The following is a 23,221-nucleotide window of genomic DNA, read 5'->3' as shown; positions in this document are numbered from 1 at the left end:
ACTTTTTAAACAATAAAAGGCGCCTTATCTAAAGCGATAACATTTATATACATGCAATATGGCTGCTCGTATATTTCAAAATTTACTCCGGGTAGCGTCTGATCGACCAATCAGAGCAAAGAAAGATCGTCGTTTCTTTGTTCTGATTGGTCAATCGACCGCTACTTACTTCTGGATATCAATCTTGTAACTTTTTCCCTAGGACAGACCGTGAAAAGTGAAAAATTTTGCCATTAATTTCAATTAATTATTATTCAATTAAATTTTGAAATGCAGCATCCGGGAACTAAGAAGTCATCCTATTATCGCTGTTAAAAAAAAAAAGAGTTCCCGACGCAATCACTAACGCGGACAATTTCAGGGTCTCGTGCGCGGCTCAAGGTTCTCCTCTCTTCAACATGTCTATAGTCTATGGTCGTGCGTAGTAAAATGTAAAATGGCCGTCCGACTCGACCTGAATGAGTGACGTTTCTCGCAAGGTGTTTCCGTACGCGATTCGCGCCGCGCAGTGCTTCCATGAAAATTCGTGCGCGTCAACGCGCACGTCTGTCGCAGCGTGTACCGCGTCCGTCCGCATCCTTGTCCGCGCCTAAGTTTCGGCCGATCACGCGGCCAGAGACGTGCGCCTATTTCCACGGCCTCCACGGCGGTTCAGTTTCGCCGCAAACGCATTTAGGTGTGTATTATCGCATTACGCGTACATACGCGCGTACATCTGCCTGTCTGCGTACGAAACGTCGACAGAGCGGCGCCAGGACCCTTCGTTCGGTGACGTTTTCCTTGTCTCGGGATCCGCGTGCGCGAGAGTTTGGTTATATTCGAGACGTGATTTTTTTTCTCTGTCACTCTTAGTGGGCGGTATTTAAATGACAGATCCGAACATCTCGGTGCGATTCCCTTGAACGCAAACTCGCGTCTGTTTTCTCAATCAAAATTGTCGTTTTATTCGATTACATCAAGTTCTGATCCACCGCAAGAGAAAATGCGTGAAGATATGTTATACCACGGAAATGGAGCTCCTTAGTATTATCAAGAGTAATTTGCCTTTTCTAAAATAAAGTTTTGAGATTTATTACTACATCAGCAGAACTGAAATATTTCGTATTACATTGGCAATAGAGCAAAGGCCATCAGAAAATACTGTGAATTAGCTATCGGAATTTTAACAATGCGCTGAGCTAAAGATAATTTGTATTACTTGCTTGAAATCGTTAAGTAATCAGTTTCTAAAATACATTTTGTGATCAGTGTTTCGAGAATAGACATATATCTCTTATTAATGTTTAACAAGAATAAAAAAACAGTTTTACTCTTTTTAGATGCTTCAGTTAACGCAAAGTCTCTTTCCGAAATATTTTCCTAAACTGAAAATTATAAAAAGAGATAAAGATATAAAAATATAAATTGGGACTAATCCGTACGTCTCCGTACAACCGACTCCTAGGGCTTTTCTCCGAAGTATGCTTCTTCGGGTCTCTATATCCTCTCTGACATCATGACCCGGTTCGATTTGCGGCGCGAGAAGAACTTTGTACGAAACGAACGAGTGATTAATGCGTCCCGGGGTCTGGCGAACTGGCCTCGGTGGTCTCGTGTGAACCCGGGCAATTAGCAATTGGCTAATTATACGGTTAACGGGCGACGCTCGCGCGCGATGAATAACGTAGTCGTAGTTTAATTGTGCTCCTCAAATGGAACGTTCTTCCTTCTTTCCTGTTAATCGCGGCCGCAAACTCGAGAGCGAGATTTTTATCCTATGTTCTTCTTACCTAATTAATTCGGCTTGAGGAAGGCACCGACGAGAACGTGCGACCTTCCGCCGAATGACGGGACTTGAAACGTTGCATCTGTATACGTAAAAAAATATATCAGTAAAAAGGTTGATCATTATGGAAAAACATTTCAAGCAATGGCGAAAAAATACAGTTCTGTATTCTTATCTTCTACATATATGTGTAACATTACATTTAACTTATTGTAATAAACACTTCATTTACAAATATTGACGATATTGGATTTTGAATATCCGCTTATTATTTCTTGCAATTGCACTGTTATTCTCGTAATGATCCACGCAATAGTTATTTGTAGATGTTTTCCGTATGAAAAATATATGTAATATAGAAATTAAGATGAAGATAGAAATTTTTTTAACACTTTTTTATTTCTGTTTCAGAGGGGCAATATTTTCGGAAAATGGATACTCGATGCAAAGCATAGGTGTGCTTCCAAAACACTTTGCATTACGCTAGATTAATCTCCGCATTCTATCGTGAGTTAATTTCGAGCGAGACAGATTCGAAGAGATTAATGTTACGATGCGTACACACAGCAGAAGCTAGAAATTTCGCGTTCCATTGCTGTGTTTCAACGGAACTCGTATTTTATTCAGCGCTCTATGTTTTGGCACGAGGCGCGAGTAAGTATGCTAGAGAGATTCGAGAGAAGAGAGATAAACGCTGCTTTTTGTGTTCATTTCAATTCTCCCTTTATACGAGAACCAAGTGCCGAGTGTTTGATCCCGCTTACTCAATGGTGGTGCCATTCGCGTTTCACGTATTCCACGATACGATCTACTTGTATATTCGACGTTGCTTCGGACGGTTCGCTTTTGTCGGCGTCGTTAAGAATTATATGAATCAAACATGAAAAAATTTGAGATATACTAGGATAAAGTAGTAAAATTTATCATTCATTTAATTTTATCTATTATCCGTTTTGAGACTTGTTAAAATTAATAATGTAATCGCCCTATTTGATCAATATACATAATGAATAATTATAGAAATAACTTAGAAAGCAGATGTGATATTAGAGCCCGCAGAAACGATAAAATATCTATCCTTGCGATTTCATCCTTTAATCATTTAATTCGAAAATGATTCGTGGATTAGCAGTCTTGTTGGACAACGAATCCATGCCAAGAAATTGTTTCTAGAATTCGTATACGAAAAAAAGGGTGATCCGGTATATCTTTCGATCTTATTGCGTTGCCACGCGCAAGAATGACTAATGAAATTTCGCGTTTTGATCGTGTGATAATCCCGTCAGCGTGCTAATCCGGAGACTGGTCGGTGCGATTGGAGGAGCGCGAGGTGTCCTTTACGATGGTCGCGAAACATTCGGAAATTACATCGCGGAAGAAGTGTGAGAAGAGGAGAATTGAAGGTTTGTTGTCCTCTCTTCCTCTCCCCGTTGTGCGTGCGGAACGTCAGATGGAAAACGGTGGTGCGGGTCACGGTACAGTAACGTGTACTGTTAAAGAGCGCGGCAATACCACGGTCTTGTTCGCCGGGCGCGAATCTGTTGCACGCGCCCGCACTTGCCTCTTCGTCTCTCACTGCCTCCTCCTCCTCCTCCCCCCGTTACCTCATCCTCCTCTTCCCCGCGTCTTTCGCGGCCCTTTTACGCTCTCTCTACGCGGGATATTAATAGGATCGCGGTGCGTGCCGGGCACGAGCCTCGCGTAAATCGCTTTCGCGAAGCCAGCGATCTTGAATATTTTGTTGTCTGTCTTGTGTGGACGATTTTACGTGAATCAGCTATGCGGAAAATTTTCGTTCGCTGTCAGTGTAATACGTACCTAATTTGATGAATACGAAACATTCGATTCCGTTGCGGTGATTCAGTCCGTTTGGGATTTCTTAGGCTCTCGGAGAGTATTCTAATATAATTAAAAAAATATAGATATTTTGTGTATTACATTTTATATAATTTTTTTATTTATTATATATTTTATATTTGTATTTTTTTATTCTTTATATAATTTTTTTCTGTTTGTTATATAGATTGTTATCTCTCTTTAAGAAGATGAAGGAAAATCTTTCAAGTTCTGGACAGATATATTTCGATATGCAAATTCTTTTTCAACGTGTAATCCTGTTCTAAGAAAGGAGGCTTCTAGTAAATAACTCATTTTCTACGAGAAGATACGAGATACTCCGCTCATAGGAATCCTTTTCGTCCTACTCGTCAGAAGCCAATGGGAATCCTGATTATTCCAATTTATTGTTCAGTCCAGAAAGCTTATGGTCGCGTTCACACCGCAATCTCATCACAGGGAAACACTTTTTGCCGGTAAACGTAGGCTTTCCATGTGCGAATATAATCACGTCGCTCCCGGCAAAATATGTGCGCAATGCGAACTCTGCGGTCTGCGGTTCATATAAAAGCATCCCGATAGTGAATCACTATCGGAAAGCTAGAGCTCGGAAAATACAGATGTAAACAGAAACTTCCGCGTCGGCCTTGAAATCTGCATACGAAACGCATAATTGCGTCTCCGTTTCCTGTTAAAATTAACATAAACGTATGACATCGCAATCTACTATTCGATCGATTCGAGATATTTTACGAAGTTTATTGAGGCTTTTTTCTCGCGAAACGGACACGTAATGATATTTGCCTTGTAAAATACTTGATTTACTTTGCATTTCTATATCTCTGATAAGCATGCTTGGAAACTTGAGAATTTTAGCCATTTTGCTGTATCAGAACCGAAACAGTATATCCGTCGGTCTTATACAGAAAGTATTACTTTTCTGAAAATAAAATAACACAATCCATTTATATAGTACACTTTTTCAAAATATTTATTACAAGTCCTAAGAGAGAGAGAGATAGAGAGCGAGAAAGAGATTACGGATATTATGAATGATTATCAGATTAAACCAAAGCTGAATATATTTTTGTGCACAATAAAATTTTCAAATCAATTTCTTGTCCATTGATCGGTAAAGTTTTTTCTCACGATTGACAATGTATTTTACTCATCAAATATTTTGTATATACGGAACCTCTATAGAAGCCGCACGCATTTCCTTTGAATCATTGATATTCAAGATATAAATAGTTTGCGTCATATAAATGGCAAATTTATAACTGCATATACAGGGTGTCTGTGTTATGCACCGCTGGGAAGAATTAACGTCGCGTGCAGCCGATAATAAATTTCATTAGCCTGAAATCTACGCGGTCGTGCAGTCGGATAATCCAACAAGCGCGACGGCGAACGTGTATTACACGTGTACGCATCGCGCATTCGGATTCAATATTGATATTCAAAGCGTTTCGCGTTTGACGGGCGCGATGCTGTTTTTTGGCCGAACAAAATTCCGTAAAGAAAGACGCGGGAGGTGATCCTCTGGCCTATAAAATTCAACGTTTAACTCTCCGTTCTTGTTTCGTCAAATGTTACGTGCAGCCAGCGTGATCTGAATTATGCAGTTCTATCAGATCGTAAATTCGATCGCGGTGTGAGTCCGATATTTTTCAAAACGAAAGATATCTCGCCTAATATTCCCTTCCGTATCTCATATTCTTCTCGACGCGCGCGTAAAGCTTGACCGTTCTCATCCGTCTGTTTCGAAATCCGGAGCGGGGACATACGACATAAATGTGACTGCTTGGGAGGGGGAGGGGATTTACGTAACAGAACGATTCGCATATTATTATTCTTATTATTATGTTTCGCTCAACTATACGTTTTCACGTGACATAACTCGCTCGTTCGTTTCTCTCTCTTTCTGTCTGGCGGGCACCCGACCAAGGATAGCTTCTCAGTTGAATTATTCAATATTTGCCGGTACGATGGATTTGTTTCTTCTGTTATCGTACCTGATCATGATACAGATAACGTAAGGAAATCATGCCGGGAAGCATTTTCTTTAAAACAGCTATTCCCTGCGTTACGAAGCGTATCGTACGTGCTGTAATGTTTCATTCATCTAAACTGGCGGAAATATTTCTCCGCATGTCTCTCGCATGCGTGTTCCGATAAATTGATCCGATCTGACAAAATTTCGTTACCAAAATAGAATACGATAGAGAATATATTCAAATATCAAAATAGATGCGATTTATGATTTCTCGCAATAAATTTTCAATCGGAAATGTGCATTCTACGTAGAAATTATGTCGCTTAGTCAGGTTCTGATAATTATAGGCCTACCACGCTTATTCGTGTTACAATCGTTGTGAAAATAATACGCGGCCAGTATGACTCACCTATCATACACGTCCCGTGTATGGACGTGCGGCGCATCGTAATGCGGCAGATGAGCATCGCGGTAGTATAGTGCCTTGAAACAATAGGCACTTTAGACTAACTACTGTATATTAAAACTCAGCGTGGTCTGGCGGATACGTGTACCGGTTGAATATGTATCGAGGTCCCATTAGCCTAACGAGTTTCAATTAATTATCGCTTCCTCACGGATGCGCGCATTACATCGCATCTCTGGAATAATTGAGTCGTCCCGACTCAATTATCACCTCGCGACTTCACTTGTATTTTCGTACGTAATTTCTTTTCTTTTCGCGGCTTCTTGAGATGATCCCGGATAAAAATTGAAAAAGAGCTATCGAGTACGCAAGTATTTAACGACCCAATTTAACATTCTCCCCAGTACAGGAGAAAGTAGAAGAATGATTATCCATTATGTTCATGACCCGAAAAGACTTTTATCTCAAAAGAAATCTAAACTACAAGATTAAACCGAATATGTACAAGGATCATTGTGCGCGAATCTCGACGATATGAACATTGTTTGTAACAATTATATTTTACATTTTTATATATTTTTTAAAATGTTGAAATTACGCCTTGGTATCTCAAACTCTTCTACCGTCTCACATTTTTATTTTGTGTCCTGCGTTATATTCTATATATGAATCACGAATGTACCGGAGAACATCTCTAATATGCGTCTTATTTAATGAGGCATACTGAATAAATCACGCCCGCTCATGTGAATGCGCTTCATTCATCTTCGCAGGTTGATAGAGCCTACTGTGCGGCAGCTGCCATGCCAACGTACCACAATGCGGGTGGCGGATACCCGAATGTGTCAGCACCAGCGCGACAAGCGAAGCTCGACGGCAATCAAAATCATCACACTATCCCTTCAAACGTAACGTCCCATCCCCTCATACAAAACAGCACTCAGCAGCAGCAGCACAGCGTTCCTTCAAACCTGTCTGCAGGTAACATTCCGTCCCATCCAGTATCACCGACGATGACCACGCATTCGAGCGTCACCACCCCGAACATCACCACGCATGTGAACGCTGCGTCCTCGCCGGTGATTCTCACCTCGAACGCCATTAATCCGGGCACTAACACCACTGCGTTGCCGGTAAATCCGCGACACGAGGTGAAGCTAAACGCGATGCCGTAAGTATCATCACTCTATGATGCATTTAGCTTAACATTTACAGATGTAACAATTTGTAGATCGGTCATGTTTACTAACTTTAAAAAAGTAGGATATGCAAAAATTGATATAGACATATGAATCAAATATTTTTCATGTGTTACTTTATAAATTAAACATTATAAATTAAAAATCTATAATATTTTATTTACTTTACTAAAATTTTACAGATGGTTCCACGGAAAGATATCTAGAGAAACGGCAGAAAGATTATTGCGACCGCGAGAGGACGGTTTGTTCTTAGTTCGCGAGTCAACGAATTTCCCCGGAGACTACACGCTCTGCGTATGCTACCAAGGACGCGTACAGCATTATAGGGTGAAATATAAAAACAACCAATTGACGATCGACGATGAAGAATTTTTCGAGAATCTGGCGCTCTTGGTGGAACATTACGAGCAGGACGCGGACGGTTTATGCACACAGCTAACGAAATCCCTACCGAAACAGGGCAAGCAAGATTTCTGCGTGGACCCAAAGGCATTTGTAGAAGCCGGCTGGGTGATTCAGACTCATGAGTTAGAATTAAGAGAATGCATTGGAAAGGGAGAATTTGGCGATGTACTGTTAGGCGTCTATCGAGGGGAGAGAGTCGCCGTGAAAATGCTGAAGGATAACAGCGAGGCGGCGCAGAGGTTTCTGGCCGAGGCGAGTTTAATGACCTCCTTGATACATGACAATCTGGTTAAATTACTCGGTCTCGTCTTTAATAATCAACACATGTACCTGGTTACGGAATATATGAGCAAAGGATCCCTGGTGGATTATTTACGCTCGAGAGGAAGATTACACGTTTCTAAAAAGGATCAGATAAACTTTGCATAGTACGTAAGAATGAACGTTCGTTCGCGCCGATTAAAAAATATTTAAATGTATTACTAACCGCGCATTTTTAATGTATATTGTAGCGATACGTGTGCTGGTATGGCGTATCTGGAATCCAGACACGTTGTTCATCGGGACTTGGCAGCGAGAAATGTTCTTGTGGCAGAGGACAACTCCGCTAAAGTATCCGATTTCGGGCTGGCACGGGACGAAAACTTTTCTCTCGACGGTGGAAAGCTGCCAATCAAATGGACTGCACCAGAGGCTTTAAAACAAAACGTAAGTATATATTAATCTGTGATAACTTATAGGCGACTCAAAGATATATTGTTATAATATTGTATTATATTGCTGTTTCCAGAAGTTTTCAAACAAGTCTGATATGTGGAGTTTTGGAATCCTACTCTGGGAAATTTATTCCTTTGGTCGTGTGCCGTATCCGCGAATTGTAAGTAATATTGTCGTATTGAACTTTTATAAAAAAACATGCGATGTATTTCGTTTATACGTTATTATAATTACAGCCATTAGCCGATGTTGTAAAGTGTGTAGAAAAAGGGTATAAAATGGAACCGCCAGATGGATGTCCTGCAGAAGTGTACGATATTATGAGACAGGTAAATTAAACTTTAATCTTTGCCATATATTATATACATCATATTATTTTAGTAAGACACATTGTTTTTTGATAGGCATGGGATTTACAGCCAGAAAAAAGACCGAGTTTTCACGATATAAAAGTAACACTCGGCCAATTAAGAGCTGAGTATACCAAAGGCGTGAATTAAAAAAAAAACTTAATACATTTAAAAGAAAACTTTAATGAACTTAGCGAGAACTGAGAAAGCGGGGACTGATGCGTCTGAATGGTTTTTCGTTTTCGGAGCGAAAAAATAGTGATTCTGCATATTTTTATTAGAAAGAAAAGAGACAGGACCTCTCTCGATTGTACATTGTATACAAAAAATAGTATTCGCTTTGCTTATATTTATTGTTACTTTAGTTTTTGAAATGTGTGGGGAGAGTTTTAATTTTTATATAGTAATATTTTTTGCACAAGTATTATCTATGGTCAATCGTGCCTTTGTCCAAGTTGACATTCTCGACCAAGAAATTCAACTTGTACATATATCTGGACAATGAAATCCAGATATATTCGGAATAAAATCAACAGAGATTTAAAGATGCGCAATTGCCTACTTAACTTTCAATGGTCATGTTTCTTTGAAGTTTATCATGGCAATGATAAAAATAACTGACTTTTATAGCTCGTGACCATCATGGTTTTTCTAAGTAATTCAAGTTTTTACATTATAGCACACAGGTAACATATATGTACAATGTATTAAATTTAGATTCATTATACATTACGCTATGTATTCACATTTGCATTTATTTAATCTTGGATCATTGGTTATTATCTCGTTCTTTGTTAAAATTATATAAAAAAATTTTATTTGCAATTTGTATTATTATAAATGTAAAATATATATTTTAGTAATCATATATTGCAAGTACTTGTTTAGTTTTTTAAGTTCTTGATCAAAGATTTGTCATAGGAAATATTAATTTTTAACTAAATTATATATATCGCATTTTTTTATAACACACCATTACTTTGATTGCTTGTAATGGGGGTGTACATGTATTTCTCTCTGTAAATATTTTTGTATATATTTACTCATCAAAAATAATATTTGAAAAACAATTGATATTGATTGAGAGATTTAACAAAAAATTTTTTCTTTTTTTTTTTTAGGTTTAAGACTAACACACGTATTATGAACGAATGTCCATATGCAATTGTTGCACCACGCCAAAAAATAATTATCACTTTATTGAGAAAAAATTTTATATATCAAGTATATATATTGTTTTCAATATCATTGTTTTTTGTAATCTATCTCTCTTTCATTTACACATACACATACACATTTTTCATAAAAGATTCTGCCAACAATAATAACGGACTAATTTCGTGAATGTTTGACGGCCGTATCTCGCTAAATAGTAGCTATAAGAGCTACAGAGAAGATCAAATATTTATTCTTTAAGATATCACGCGCGAGTGACAAGAAATCTGTAAAATTGTAGATATTAAATTCTTGTATATGTCACATAATTACAACAAAAATTAATAAATTTTTCATTAATTATATATAAATATCGAGATATCTAATATATATGTATATGCAACAATCGTAAAATACTGTGTATTAAATTGACACTGTATTACGCGATGATTTGTTGAACTTTGAAAAGTGACGATGGAGATGTCGCTCAGTTCCTTTTAAAACGAGATCTTTCATAATAAAAGCAGAGATTGTCGTGACTGAATAAATACTTCACAATAATAGGTTCGATCTTTCTTCCACAAGTGTCTCTTCAGTCTGCAGTTAGACGTAGTTCTATAAGAGATCTAGAGCATATTTATCTTAAGCATATGGTCCGTTTGTAACTTTGATATTACAGTATGTACTTGAAGAGTACATGTATTAATAATGTGTATTAACACGGCTCTAACTGGCTAATATTTTGAATTGCTTTTTCATTGCAAAGTTTGATATTTGTATGTATTTACAATTTGCGCAAACATTAACTCTTCCACACATAAATATGAATTTCACATTACTTGTATAAATTGTAACTCCATTTTATCTTCGATATTTCGATCTATGGTGAAGCATTATCTTGTTATTCATTGAAAATCATTATACATATATAAAGCAGTATCATGTGACGTTGGTTTTGTGTATTTTGATATGTGAATACGATAGGATTTCTCTCATTATTGCGATATTAGTTTTCTTACAACAACCAATGCGTTAAATTCGTTCATTTTCTACTGATAAGCGCTCGATTTTAGGGAATGTAAGAAATCTAATATATATTAAATAAATAAATTAGAGATCGAAAAATCACAAAAGAATTAAAACCATACTTCATATGCAAATGTTCATGTTGTAATGATTACATGTCGGTTCGATGCGAGTGTACGTGGAATATGTGACGAATACTTTCTCTCATTATTTTGTAGAAAAATTCGAATTAAGCATAATTCTGGAAAAGCGCATTGAAAATTTTATCGTCATACACTATTACTACGTCACAAATTTAAAGATTCTCATTAGACGGCTATAGCGACGAGAATAGATCACTGGCGAAAGAATAAAAGTTATTAATAAAGGAACGAAGTTGTATTGTACTCTCTCTCTCGATAGTTGTGTATTTTATTTAACCTTATCAGCGAGATTGTAAATAACATATTTTTATATTCCGAATTATTTGTTGGTATCAACAATATACCGTATAAATCCCCTTATTAGTTATTAGATAATAATAAACATACGCTGGGATTTTCGTACATATTCGTATTTATTTCAGTTTGAAATCCGGAATAATCGTGAACATTTATCACGAATTCATCGTCAGCTATGATATTATCGACAATTGCGTGTTTTTGCACAGTAAATGCGTTATTATTCATAATATCGTCGTGCGAATATTCGCGTAAAACTTGTTTAAATTTAATATCGCATTCCCTCATTTCTGATATTTTATCACGCGTTTTTATAACTTTCGATAACGCCCAGAATTTTTCGCTGCTCCTCAATTTGCGTATTTTTCTTTCTTTGATCATTCCTACATTTTCGTTACGTCTCACTTGATGGAATTTTTGAGATATATTTTTTCCAGTGCGTTTCAAAAGCGAAAAAGGATGTGGATGATTCTGCGTACTTAAACGATTTTTTAATCGACTGCGTATCAGGAGAGTTCTCTGGACCTTGTAAGGACGTCCCAAATTACGTATCTGCGTCAGATTACAATCACGACTCGATGTATCGATCAATAAACATTTCATATCGTTTTCTTTATCTTGGATTATAGAGTGTCTTATTTTACGCATCCTGTTGTATCCCTCTCCCGTAGAAACCCGTAATAAACTCGCGTCGCGAATATCACGTTTGCTGGTACCGGGTGCTTCTCGATTCGAATCGAGAGGACGATGCAAGATACTTGCGAGTGGATCGTGATCTTTTAAGATTACATCGGGGTGATTGCATTTCGGAACGTTTCTTCGTAAGGCATCAATGTTTACACTTTTACGTAATATTGCACCGCAATTCGGATATGACAATCTTCCGTTCAATGTAATTATTTTATTAACGAATGTAATCACGCGATTGGCGATAACAGAAAATATTTCTGAAACAAAACTTTCTTCGCATTCCACACTGGAAGGCGGATAACGCGCGTTATCCTTGTGACGAGTTTCCGAGGTATTTTTTGCGACATCGTTCCAGTGGAATAAACGTTTCCTAGCCGTAATTCCCGCTTTCGTTATCGGACTTGGATAAACTCCTATGTCGTTTCCGTTTCTCTCATTATCTGAATAAAAAATTGAGATTTCAAATCCTGTATTATATACCTAATATTCTACAATTTTACATTTATTTTCTGATGACTTTTTTTTTCTTAATTGAAAGCAATTGCAAATTATAAAATGGAAATGTGAAAAATCATTTTAATTTAAGTTTGTTCTCCCAAGTATAGAGCTATTGAGTTAATGAATCTTACCTGCCATATATTTATGCAGATTCTTGAATGGAGGAAAGAGATTTACTCTTAATAAAAAGGCGGATGTTGTTGTCTTTTTCACAGATGTAGTCTGACATTGACGATCGACGCAGAACTTTGAAAAATCTTCAAGTCTTCGTAGAAACATATTATGTGAATAATTTTTTCCAGTAATATCGTGCGCAATAACATTTCTTAGATTTTCTATCGAATTGTATTTATCCAATTTTTCAATATCCGGTTCGTTCGTTATACTCATCTCTCTTGTTGCTATTTTCTTATCAATTCTCCGCTTACCTCGATATTTACAATTTTCGTTATTATATACGATATTCGTCATCAATGAAACAATGTGAAATCTCGTTTTTTTCTTGCTTTTGCTTATTGGTACTTGATTTGCGCTCTGCTCCATCGTTTCAATCGCGGATAAGATTTTGTCGTTTTTATCTTTCTGTTCATCCTCGTGTCGGTCTCTCTTCGACTTTAACGTAATTTCTAGCGATGAAGTATAGTCGTTCGGTGATTTTCGCTCCGTTTCCTCGATCGCACTCGAAATTGGCTCATCGTCCGTGACTTCTGCAATAGTTATGGTTTTCATCTCCGTCCGTTCAGCTTTCGGCGACGAGACATCTTGCAAGCGCCTAGTCTCAATGTCGTATTCCTTAATTGCCTCATTCTTTCTCGAAATTGCGATCGCAGTCTCTGCTTGTTTTTCAAACTGTCGCAGATCCGCCGAACTTGTAAATTCCTGCCGATCCATTATTTGGCCCAAGCCTCGAATCTCAATCGCATCTCGCAAACGTTCGCAAACGTCCTCTGCATCGATCTTCTCGCTGAGCGTAATCGTGTCGCTCTCCGATCCCGTTAAAGTCCTCCCCGATTCATCGTCGGCGACATTGATATACGCTTTGGCCATCCAACGTTTCGCTTCGCATGGAGTCTCCACGTCGCTTTTCCCATCGCATTTTCGCGCATTCGCTCCGTATCTCACGCAGACGTTCGACGTTAGCTTCATCAAGGACGACGGTTTCTCGACGTTACTCGCGTTTATCTCGACGATCCTCGGTCGGAGTTTTTTTTTAGCCTCATCGACGCTCTCGTCCGATGTCGTCCTGTCGCAGCGGCAGTCCTCTGTGCTGGAAGATTGCTGAAGGTCGGCTGTCGCGGGAGGCTCCTTTGTGGAACCGACACCACCGTCGTCCGTCGTGGTCTTCGACGGATTACCGGGCGTGCTGGTTGCCGGAACAGGGGCAGTGACTTGCGTCGACTTCGTTTCGGGCTTCTTTCCGCAAGGCTTCAACAGCAGCCTCTTGGGACTTCGCGGTTTTACGCAGACGAACGGATCGGGCGAGCGGGGTATGTCCGGCGGTAATGTGCTGTACAACAACCTGGGATCCCTGAATCTCGCCGAGTAACATGGTCTGGAGAATTCCTGCACGACGCGCGATGTCAATGTCGGCGCCGGAAACATCGCACATCGTCTACGGTCGAACTCGGCCTCCACTTGACGAATCTTGTTTTGAATATTGCTCAGCCGAGTCTCCGCGATCGCACGCTGCGAGCGATAGGGTGCGAAATTCACGTTCACTCGTTCATCGCATTCTTTTTGTCGCAATATCGATAGGAAGTCTCGCAGCTCGGCATCGGACTTTAAAGCGAGAACCGTGGGATCTATAAGATCGGTTTCCACCTTGGCATGTATAATATAAGTGTTTTTAATACTGTTTAAATTAATAATTTTATATAAATATTTCTTTAATTATATTTATGATTTAGTTATATTTAGGATTTAATAAAATTAGAAACTTATACAACTTATTATCAGATTAGAGTTGTGATAAAGTTTTAGTTTTAGTATCATTATAATTTATTATTTTTTTTTATGAGACAAGAGTTTAAACGTATGTGTATAGAGAAGAAGAATAAAATTTTTAACGTGCAATTTTTTACATTAAGTACCTCTACACCGACGCCTTGAGTTTCCATAATCTTTTGATTGACGAGTCCCTCGACCTGTGCCTTCAGCAGATTCATTTTCAGCTGTACCAGAGTGAGGATCGGAATAATATTGGGCGGCGGATTGGCCGTCATGTGCAAGTTGATGAGCGCATTAACTTGCTGCGCATTTCTCGACTCTGATAACAGCTGATCCTTTGTCAGAACGTTTATAGCCTTCTGCGCCTTTGCCATCGTATCCTCCATGGTGGTGGTTACGTTTGAGCCGGGCACTTTACGTAATATCAATCGCGTGGCGGCGCACGCGATGATACCCTGCATCGAGAGGAATTGAGATGCCAATGCTTGAAGATGCAGCGAGGACGGACAGCTTCTCTTTGCGCAGATGGTGTCGTCGGTGGTGGGCACGCAATGATGCTCGTCGAGATCGGAATCGTAACGACAACCGATGGTTCGCGCGACGCTTCTGATCTGCGTCGAGTCGACATCCCTTCGCCCGCAGCATCCGCAATTCGGCGCGATATCTCGCGCGCGAACAGACGGATCGTAAAACGGCACGGGTACGGGATAGGGATAATACGATGGTGGCGGCGGATAACATGCGGCTGGATAAGTTAATCCACTCGATGGATACGCCGTTGCTGTCGGAGGAGGAAAACCCGTCGCCATCGCCTGCGGCAAAGTCGGCTGCTGTTGCTGCTGAGGCACCGGCGATTGTTGACAATTACCGGGCAGGATGAAAATGGGCGCGGCATTGCTGACACACGCACGAATCTGATCCAAAATATTTTGCGGCAGCTGGCCGCAGCTGGGATTACTCGGCGGGGGATTACATGGGTTTTGGAAGACGGGATGGCACGGATTTGTTACTGATTGCGGTGCACATTGATGCGTTACTACATAAGTGTCCGGTTGGTAAACGTGAGCGAAGGGTCCTTGGATAGGGACGAGGAAATTTGAAGTAGAGCAAGTAGTTTGATGTTTTGTATAAATTATATATATGTGTACTTTTTTAATAAAATATATTAATTAATTTAATGATATTTAATTTATACGTAACATGTTAAAAAATATTAACATTTGATTGGCACGATTGACTTTCTACCTTGAGAAGTTCCGGAGCACGGACCGCATGCAGCAGTTTGCTGAGTACTGGTTTGCCGTTGTTGGCATATTGGAAAATTATACTGACTCGTCTGTACGGGTACGCTCTGACAGGGCGCGACCTGTGACATCGAGGCCACGTTACAAGGTAAATTAATCATCGGTATCAGAGGTTAGATCATTGATTTGCTTTAGGAATTTAGATCCCGGCTGCGGCTGTCATGTCCATTTATTTCAGTTGGTGATCAATAATGCATTATTCTGTTTCTTGCTTTTATTTATAGTTTAAGAGAATTACACTTGAAAATTTAGATTTGAATAATGTGGATATGTCAAGCACGAGATGTTCGGTGCTTTTGTTAAGATTTGAAGTTGTAGCGACTCGTTAAAATAAAATTACGCCATCGATAGTTTATATCGTTGAAGAAAATTCCTTGGCGCATAAATAATTGCAAAGTGTTTTCTTTCAAAGTATTCGAGAAAGGATTATTGTAAAATAAAGGTGCTTTTCTTAGCTCTGCAAACATCTTTAATTCCGCATTTTAAATGTATGTTCGCCACGGAAACTTCACAATTTATGCTCTACTCGAAGCTTTAAGTTCGTTACGACGGACGTGGCAAAAGACAATTTTTCTTTCGACATTTTAAAGTCCGAAGCTCACGCGTCACCTGATTAAAATAAATCCGATTAGTTATATAGATCCAATTAGAGTGAGTAATTTCTTTAATAAGACGGTAATCTCTGTAACGTAATTTAAAGTTACTTCCACTTTTCTTACGATCGATACCTTTTTCCGGATTAAATGCCGATGAAAATATACTTAAAGCGACGAGGACGCTAGCTAAACGGTTCGTCACGTTTCGTTCGCGGTATAAACTCGTTTGCGACATCATTAAAAGCCGATGAAAGTCGGCTTCGTTATCTTGAAAGAGTGGGGAGATTTACCAGTTCATCGTGCTATGACTTTCTACGCAGCGCTCATTCATTACGTACAGCTGAGCTGGCCCCTCGTGACACGGATGTCTCTAAATGAGAGACTACGGTAAATACGGTATCGCGATTGTGTGTGCTCGATATGTGTGCGATCTTTCGCACGACGAATAACAATATCTGACGAATTATACGCTTAAGGGAATTATCGTGAAAGAAACAATCTCTCGAGCCATCGAACAAATCCAATAGAAGAAACGTGACTAGATTTTATCAAGTGTATTAGACCTACAGTTTGATGTGATATTCCTTGTCTAAAATTAGAATCTTTTTCTTACTCAAGATCGCTTTACAAGAAATGAATAAAGAACATGGATTAAGCAGAGAATTTAATTACTATATATAATGCAGATTAATAAAAATTAGAGAAAAAATAAATAGTAATATTTTCTATTAAGTTTTTTTAGAATTGCCGACTGGGTCAGTGAAATGAATGAGGAATCTTCAATGAGATGAATGGAGGGGAGACTTATTCCGGTTATGTAACAGAGATCGTGAACTTCTAGTTAGCAGTGGACTACAGCTGGGAATTCTACGAGCGATTCTAGAATCCGCTGGGTAAAATATATTTGATGAATCATTTCTTTCATAATAATTTGTATATAATTGCGGAAGCTACTCGTATCATCTGTTTGGTTATTAGCGGAAACGCTCGTGACTCGTTCTCGGGGCTAACACGGTTAAAATGTTTTTAATTATACCGGCGACTCGTTGCATTTCGTGACGATAAACATTATTAACGTGCGCGGCACTCGTCGCGACAACGTTATTAGGACGAGGAGGGGCATAAAGAAAAAAAAAGAGAGAGAGAGGAAGAAGAAAAAAATTCCTCATAATTCTCGACTTTCCGGCTTTAAGCGCGCGCGCTTTCGCAGTGCCGGTGTCCTTAATTGCTGTCGTGTTTTATTACAGCGATATTATTTTTCCCTTTCGATATGGCCGACCCAGATTTCCGCACCAAGTCGAGGGAGCAGTGCCGGTGCGGAGACTGCGACTTCATAAGACGGGAATTGATACCGGAGATGGTGCACGACCGTCGTTTCTGCGAGTCCGGCTCGAGGGAGTTTGTCGAGTTCGATTCCGTTGACATAGAGCATCTCGACGGGATTCGCGATTATACGACCAGGTTATACCGGGTGACGGCGCGGGTAAAATTTTCCGGCGAGACTTGCAGCTTCCCTCTCGTTATCAAGTTGCCCAAGGCAGACGCGGAATCTCCGCCGTCCGGCCCTTTTCAAAACGAAGAGATGTTTTATAGCAAGATGACACTCGAGTACGGAACGGACGGTATACCCAAGTGTTACCTATCCGACTTGGGTCGATACGGTCGGCCGGTCATAGTATTGGAGGATCTGTCCGCGCGCGGTTACGCACATGTAAAGGATAAATTAGACGAGGATCACTTGAAATTGTGCGTAAAAGCTTTGGCGGCATTTCACGGCAGAGGATTGAGGCTGAAAGCGCGCAAGTTTCCCATTTTCCGAGAGTTCTATGCGAAACTGTCTGTGCCGGACAGCTTGTATTCTGATCAACAAATGCTCGATGCCAGGTAAATCATCTCTTATCGTAATAAGCACGTACGTTAAAAAATAATGCAATAATTTTAAACCATTATTTTATAGATCGTGTTAACATTTTTTAATAAAAAAATATCACGCAAGATAATTTCGCGATTTCTGATTTTAAAATATGATCAATACGTAATCTCTTAATTTTTATGATAATAACAAATTATTATCATATCTATTATTAATATTTTATTAATTAAAAAATATCTAATTGAAAAGATTTGTAAAGTACCCTCGATTTCTTATTGCTTGTAGCGTACATTTGAGCTTCGCATCACTCGAATCAAATCTCGTTGAGAAAATAAAAGGAAAGCTACACGTAATGGAAAGTTTGTCCACGGAGATCAACGACGTTTCGATCGTTTGCCACGGTCATTTCACGCGGGATAACGTATTGTTCAAGCACGAGAACGGCAAACCGAGCGACGTAAAGATGATCGATTGGGAAACAATGAGGTACTGCTCGCCGGCGATCGATTTCGCTCTTATTCTCTTCACCAATATACCCGACGAAAGTGAACTGCCGAAAGTCGAGGCATTCTGCCGGAACATTTTGCGATTTTATTTGGACACCGTGAAGGGGGAGTATCCGGAAGTGGAGCGCGAACTTTTGGAACGAGACATTATCGCCAAGCTGCTGCTGGGGTATATTAGCTTGTGCGATGACGACCCGATTAGAATCACGTACCAAGAACTGGGGATGATGTTGCACGTGCTCGATGGTCTAGGTAGCCTCGATTAGAACCGCTCCCGTTGTGTACATTGGCAGTTTATTTGATCTTCTACGATGTACGCTATACTTGTTCCACGTGTTAAGCTTTATCACAACTTTAGCGCGCGTGTTCGCGATAAGGACATACTATATCGAAGGGAGTGTTATTGGCAGATATAAAAGGGTGTGTCTAAAAAAGCATATGTTATCGCTTTACATTTTACAAATTATTATATCATCGATGTTTAAAATTCGAGATATTTTTTGTATTAGTTCGTGAAAAAATAATTTTCCGTTTTATAATTATTCGCACATATTTCAATTATTCGTTTTGAAATTATAAAATTATTCACCGTGTTTAATTCTTGCAACTCTTATCAATGTCTGCAAAAACGAGAAAAATGCAGCAATTTTTAAAAAGCACGGATTAATCGCGTCGCAACAAATTATAATTATTAATATCATTCTTTTTCGACTGTAATTAATTAACTCTATATGATGTCACGAAAGCTTTATTATCGCTTTATTATCTTTGTTTTAGTATTCAGTTCATTACATTTACACGATTAAGATGCTTATTTTTTACACGTGATGAATGTATCGTATAACAGTTGCCGTTATGATATATAACGTCCACGTCCAGCAATGAAATGCAGTATGCCTTGTTTCTCGGAAATGCAAGCTCGTATTGTTACTACGGATTACGCTGCTCTCGATGCTGATATTACCCTAGTTTGATATTTTTAGATTTATTTGCCATCCACATCTTCATTAATCTGCATTACGTATTTATCGAAATCCCCGTTAGGATAATTCCGATAAAAACTTTCGAAATAAGAGTAGTTGTACATATAAAAAAATTATTATCGAAAGAATATTTCTCAATTATGTAATTTTAAGTGGCGATTAAATTTATGAAATATTCATATATATATATATATATGTTTAAGTATCTCCTTTTCAAATATAAACGATAAATAAACTCCAGTTGTCTTGGAATTATCCTATACATTTTCCCCCAAAAATTACAAATTATCAATGACGTTACTTCATCTCTCATCCCCTTCCGTAGCCCCGGTTTGCTCTATCGGGTTATTTTGAGAAGTTTGTGGTTGAATTCTCATGGTTAATATGGTCTCACTCTCTGGTTGATGTATGCCAGGATTCGCTTGCTGGTTCAAGGATACCCAATATATAGCGATCAACAAAAAAATCAGAATGACAGCGGAGACGAGCATCCGTCTTGCTCCACAAGTGGACTTCACCACCGCCGTTATGATGGGAGAGCATGCTGCCACGACTTGCTTTGTTGGACTGCATTTTTGCTCTTGCTGGCTGTCGTTACACAGACAATGATTTGATATCACTCCCCACCCCATTCGGAATTTTGTAATTTTGACCGTTCCGTGCCGAGAAATACGTGTCAGCCGAATTACGTTGGAGTTGAAACCGAATCAGATTATCTCAGCCATGACAGCGAAAGAGTCGATCGTCCGTCTTTTTATAAAATCGCTGATCGATTGTACGTATACATATATACGCACTCGAAAAACAAACTCGAAACTCGCGTCAGCAAATAATTAAATTGCAAATTTAAATTATGTAATCTCTTAATAATATTAAAAATTAATATAAACAAACGAATTACTAAGACTTGAACATAACTGTTAGATTAATACATTTTAATAAGATTCCGATTTAAAAATTATACTTTTCCAGATTCCATATTAAATAATATAATCGCTTATATTTTCTTCATTGTAGCTATAAACGATAGTTGGGCTCTGATTTGCCGGCACTATAATGCGATGCGAGAGCAATTTTCTGTTTTGTCGTCGGTCAATCTATTTCATTAATGAAAGCAGAGCGTACGCAAAATACAAATACAAATGAGACTATTCCCATGCGCGACGTTATTCGGTCTGTCAGGTGAATACATTTGGAGGTGACCGCGCGTCGAGAGATTCGGCGCTTTTGGAGAATCGTCCGTTGCAGAAACGGATAGAGTCAGAGAAGTTGGAAATTATGTACATAGTTGACGACCCCTTTACGGCTTTGGCGTTTGTCTATCTCTACGATTATGGTACAGATGTTTGCGGCGGTCCTGCGGCGCGTTCGTATATAGAATCATGCTATGCTTCTTACGCAGGTATAATACATTCGGCCGCGATTATGTTTTCGCTCGAACAACTTGCCGGGCATGTGATCATGTTTCAGTTTCACAGCCGTCGAATATACGAAAGGGTCTAGATATAATAGATTGTTTGTACCGTCATCTCATCGCCACTAACAAACCAATGCACGCCGCATCTATCTTTATCATTTTTGCTTTTCAATCGCGAATCCGTTTGCAATAGAATGGTATATTTCGATTGATGCAACCTTCTCGCAGAATCGATGGAATTGCGCGCGATAACAATTTATTTTATTCCTTTCGAAATAAAATTGTGTCGCAACGGATTTTTATACCATCGTAATTTTAAACCGTTTCATTTAGGAAATAAAGGCAAATTGAAATTAAATGATACTTTTATACGCGATAAAAAATAAAAATTTTCAATTACGGTAAAAGACGCAATGCGCGCGTGACTATTACATCATCGTACTATTACATGTTATTGAAAGAGAAAAAAGAGAGAGATATAAAAAAAGTTTATGAGTTTAATTTTTTAATAACGAAAAATACGAGCTTGGTCAGAATTCAATAAAGAAATACTGATTGTTCAAATAAACACGCTGTTGCGTAACGAATTCTTTTCACGGTATATTATTTTGAGAGCATTATAGAAAGGAAAGCGAGTAAAAACAACTCGTCTAAATAAAGACCCACTTAACAGTCGACAGTGATTTCAAGATTGGAACGCAGACGAAGATGACAGAATACAAGCTCTCGATACAGCCTCCATTCTTTTGGCTTTTCTTCTCATTCTGTATACAGGGTGCTAAGAGGCAAACGATTTCAAGAGATTTGTGAGCAGTTCATAATGAAGTATCTCCACGGGAGGCAGGCAATTTAATTTTGTAAATATGAGCCACACGTCGAGTGGCTCATATACGTGCACGGAACAAGAATAAGCATTTATTAAAATTATGTAAAGCTATAGATTTAAAATTAAAATTTCATCAAGTTATAAATTTAATAATTTCGCGCGCGATCTTCATTTCGTGTTGGATGAGAATACGTGAAAAAATAAAACGTTCGATACTCTCGTCTCGATATAAAATCCTAGTTAATAATTTTACGAAATCGCTAATTTAGGAAAGACGCTGCCACATCGGTCGCTTTCGAGATATATGACTGACGGTGTAAATGCGCTCGACCCCAAATTATTAAAAAATTTCCAAACGCTCGCGTGTTTCTCACTCTTGGCCCATTAAATTTTTCACGCTTGCATACCAACATTATGCCCGGGAACCAACATTCCTCGCGGTCGAATATATTCCGACATCGCTGACTTTCTTGAAGGATGGTTCTAGATTGTACGACGGCTGCGAATATTGTACGTCGCTCTTCTTATCTTACCATATAAGTAATGATAAAATAAGAGTATAATAATAACTAAATTTTTATTACGTTTAAAAGAAAAAAATTGAAAATTGTAACAAAAATACAGAATGAATATATACATATATGTATGTAGGGCAATTATTGCCCTATATATTTTTCAAATGTTGATAATAATTAATAATTATGGATATTTGAATCATTATTTATGATATTTGAATCGGATAACTACGTAGTAACATACGTTGAAAAATAATACTGTGTAAATGATGCATGTAACAGAATTTTCTAGAGAAATAAAATGCAGAAGGCAAAAAGTTTAAAATAAAAAAAATTAGTTATTTTTGTTACAACTGCGTACACATGTATTTATATATACCTGATACAATATTCGCGAATCCGTTAATTCGAGATTAAAATAGAAAATAATTTAAACTCACCGGTACGATGCGCAACGATGGAGTAATGGATAATGTTGATCTGTAAAATACGAATATATATATATATATATAATAAGACACATATATAAAACAATGTTAAAAGTAATGGATATTTAAAAAAAGACTTATATTACGCACAATTAAACTTTTGTTTATTTTTTAAATAAATATTTAATCAAAATTACATAATTTCTGAAAAGAATTTTTTAGATATAAACTTCGTAGGTTATACAATGTGAGAAATAAATAAAAATATATTTATTGTATAAATAGTCTAAATAATTATAAATCTTAAATAGTAATGTGTTAAAATATTTTTTATACACTT

The 23,221-nt window shown here is 38.2% G+C and overlaps 3 protein-coding genes across 12 annotated transcripts in view; 2 read left to right on the top strand and 1 right to left on the bottom strand.

Moving 5' to 3' along the window:
* Positions 1–400: 400 nt before the first annotated feature.
* On the top strand, positions 401–11,244 carry LOC115237424 (tyrosine-protein kinase CSK). Of its 4 annotated transcripts, none has more exons than XM_029810440.1 (8): positions 401–676; positions 2,177–2,419; positions 6,777–7,174; positions 7,385–8,038; positions 8,123–8,318; positions 8,401–8,487; positions 8,564–8,656; positions 8,732–11,244. In XM_029810440.1, exons 2-8 carry the CDS (start codon positions 2,399–2,401, stop codon positions 8,825–8,827), a joined length of 1,545 nt encoding a protein of 514 aa, XP_029666300.1. In that variant the 5' UTR covers positions 401–676; positions 2,177–2,398; the 3' UTR covers positions 8,828–11,244. The 4 variants fall into 4 exon arrangements, with proteins under 4 accessions (XP_029666300.1, XP_029666301.1, XP_029666302.1 ...); XM_029810441.1 differs by having other exon boundaries at positions 402–676; positions 2,177–2,220; XM_029810442.1 differs by having other exon boundaries at positions 402–676; positions 2,177–2,272.
* LOC115237422 overlaps positions 8,235–23,221 on the bottom strand; it is a 16,465-nt gene continuing 1,478 nt past the window's right edge. Inside the window, exons 2-5 of one of the 3 annotated variants that reach the window (XM_029810434.1) lie at positions 22,894–22,933; positions 14,577–15,347; positions 12,618–14,307; positions 9,766–12,428 (exon numbers count right to left, since the gene is read on the bottom strand). In XM_029810434.1, coding sequence (XP_029666294.1) covers positions 11,362–12,428; positions 12,618–14,307; positions 14,577–15,242 — 3,423 coding nt within the window. In that variant the 5' untranslated portion in view covers positions 15,243–15,347; positions 22,894–22,933 and the 3' untranslated portion in view covers positions 9,766–11,361. Of the gene's footprint in view, positions 8,305–9,765; positions 12,429–12,617; positions 14,308–14,576; positions 15,509–15,678; positions 15,842–22,893; positions 22,934–23,221 lie in introns of those variants that run through there. The other 2 variants (XM_029810435.1, XR_003884340.1) reach the window with 2 other exon arrangements.
* Positions 16,648–19,923, top strand: LOC115237426. 5 transcript variants are annotated; one of them, XM_029810449.1, is made up of 4 exons: positions 16,648–16,720; positions 17,067–17,226; positions 17,581–18,217; positions 18,492–19,923. In XM_029810449.1, exons 3-4 carry the CDS (start codon positions 17,604–17,606, stop codon positions 18,976–18,978), a joined length of 1,101 nt encoding a protein of 366 aa, XP_029666309.1. In that variant the 5' UTR covers positions 16,648–16,720; positions 17,067–17,226; positions 17,581–17,603; the 3' UTR covers positions 18,979–19,923. The 5 variants fall into 5 exon arrangements, with proteins under 5 accessions (XP_029666309.1, XP_029666306.1, XP_029666308.1 ...); XM_029810446.1 differs by having other exon boundaries at positions 16,649–16,908; XM_029810448.1 differs by having other exon boundaries at positions 16,650–16,867.

This window comes from Formica exsecta, unplaced genomic scaffold, assembly GCF_003651465.1.
Source record: "Formica exsecta isolate Colony F162 unplaced genomic scaffold, ASM365146v1 scaffold295, whole genome shotgun sequence".
Taxonomy (NCBI): domain Eukaryota; kingdom Metazoa; phylum Arthropoda; class Insecta; order Hymenoptera; family Formicidae; genus Formica; species Formica exsecta.
The sequence above is the reverse complement of the archived record's forward strand: the minus strand, read 5'-3'. Positions and strand labels throughout refer to the sequence as shown.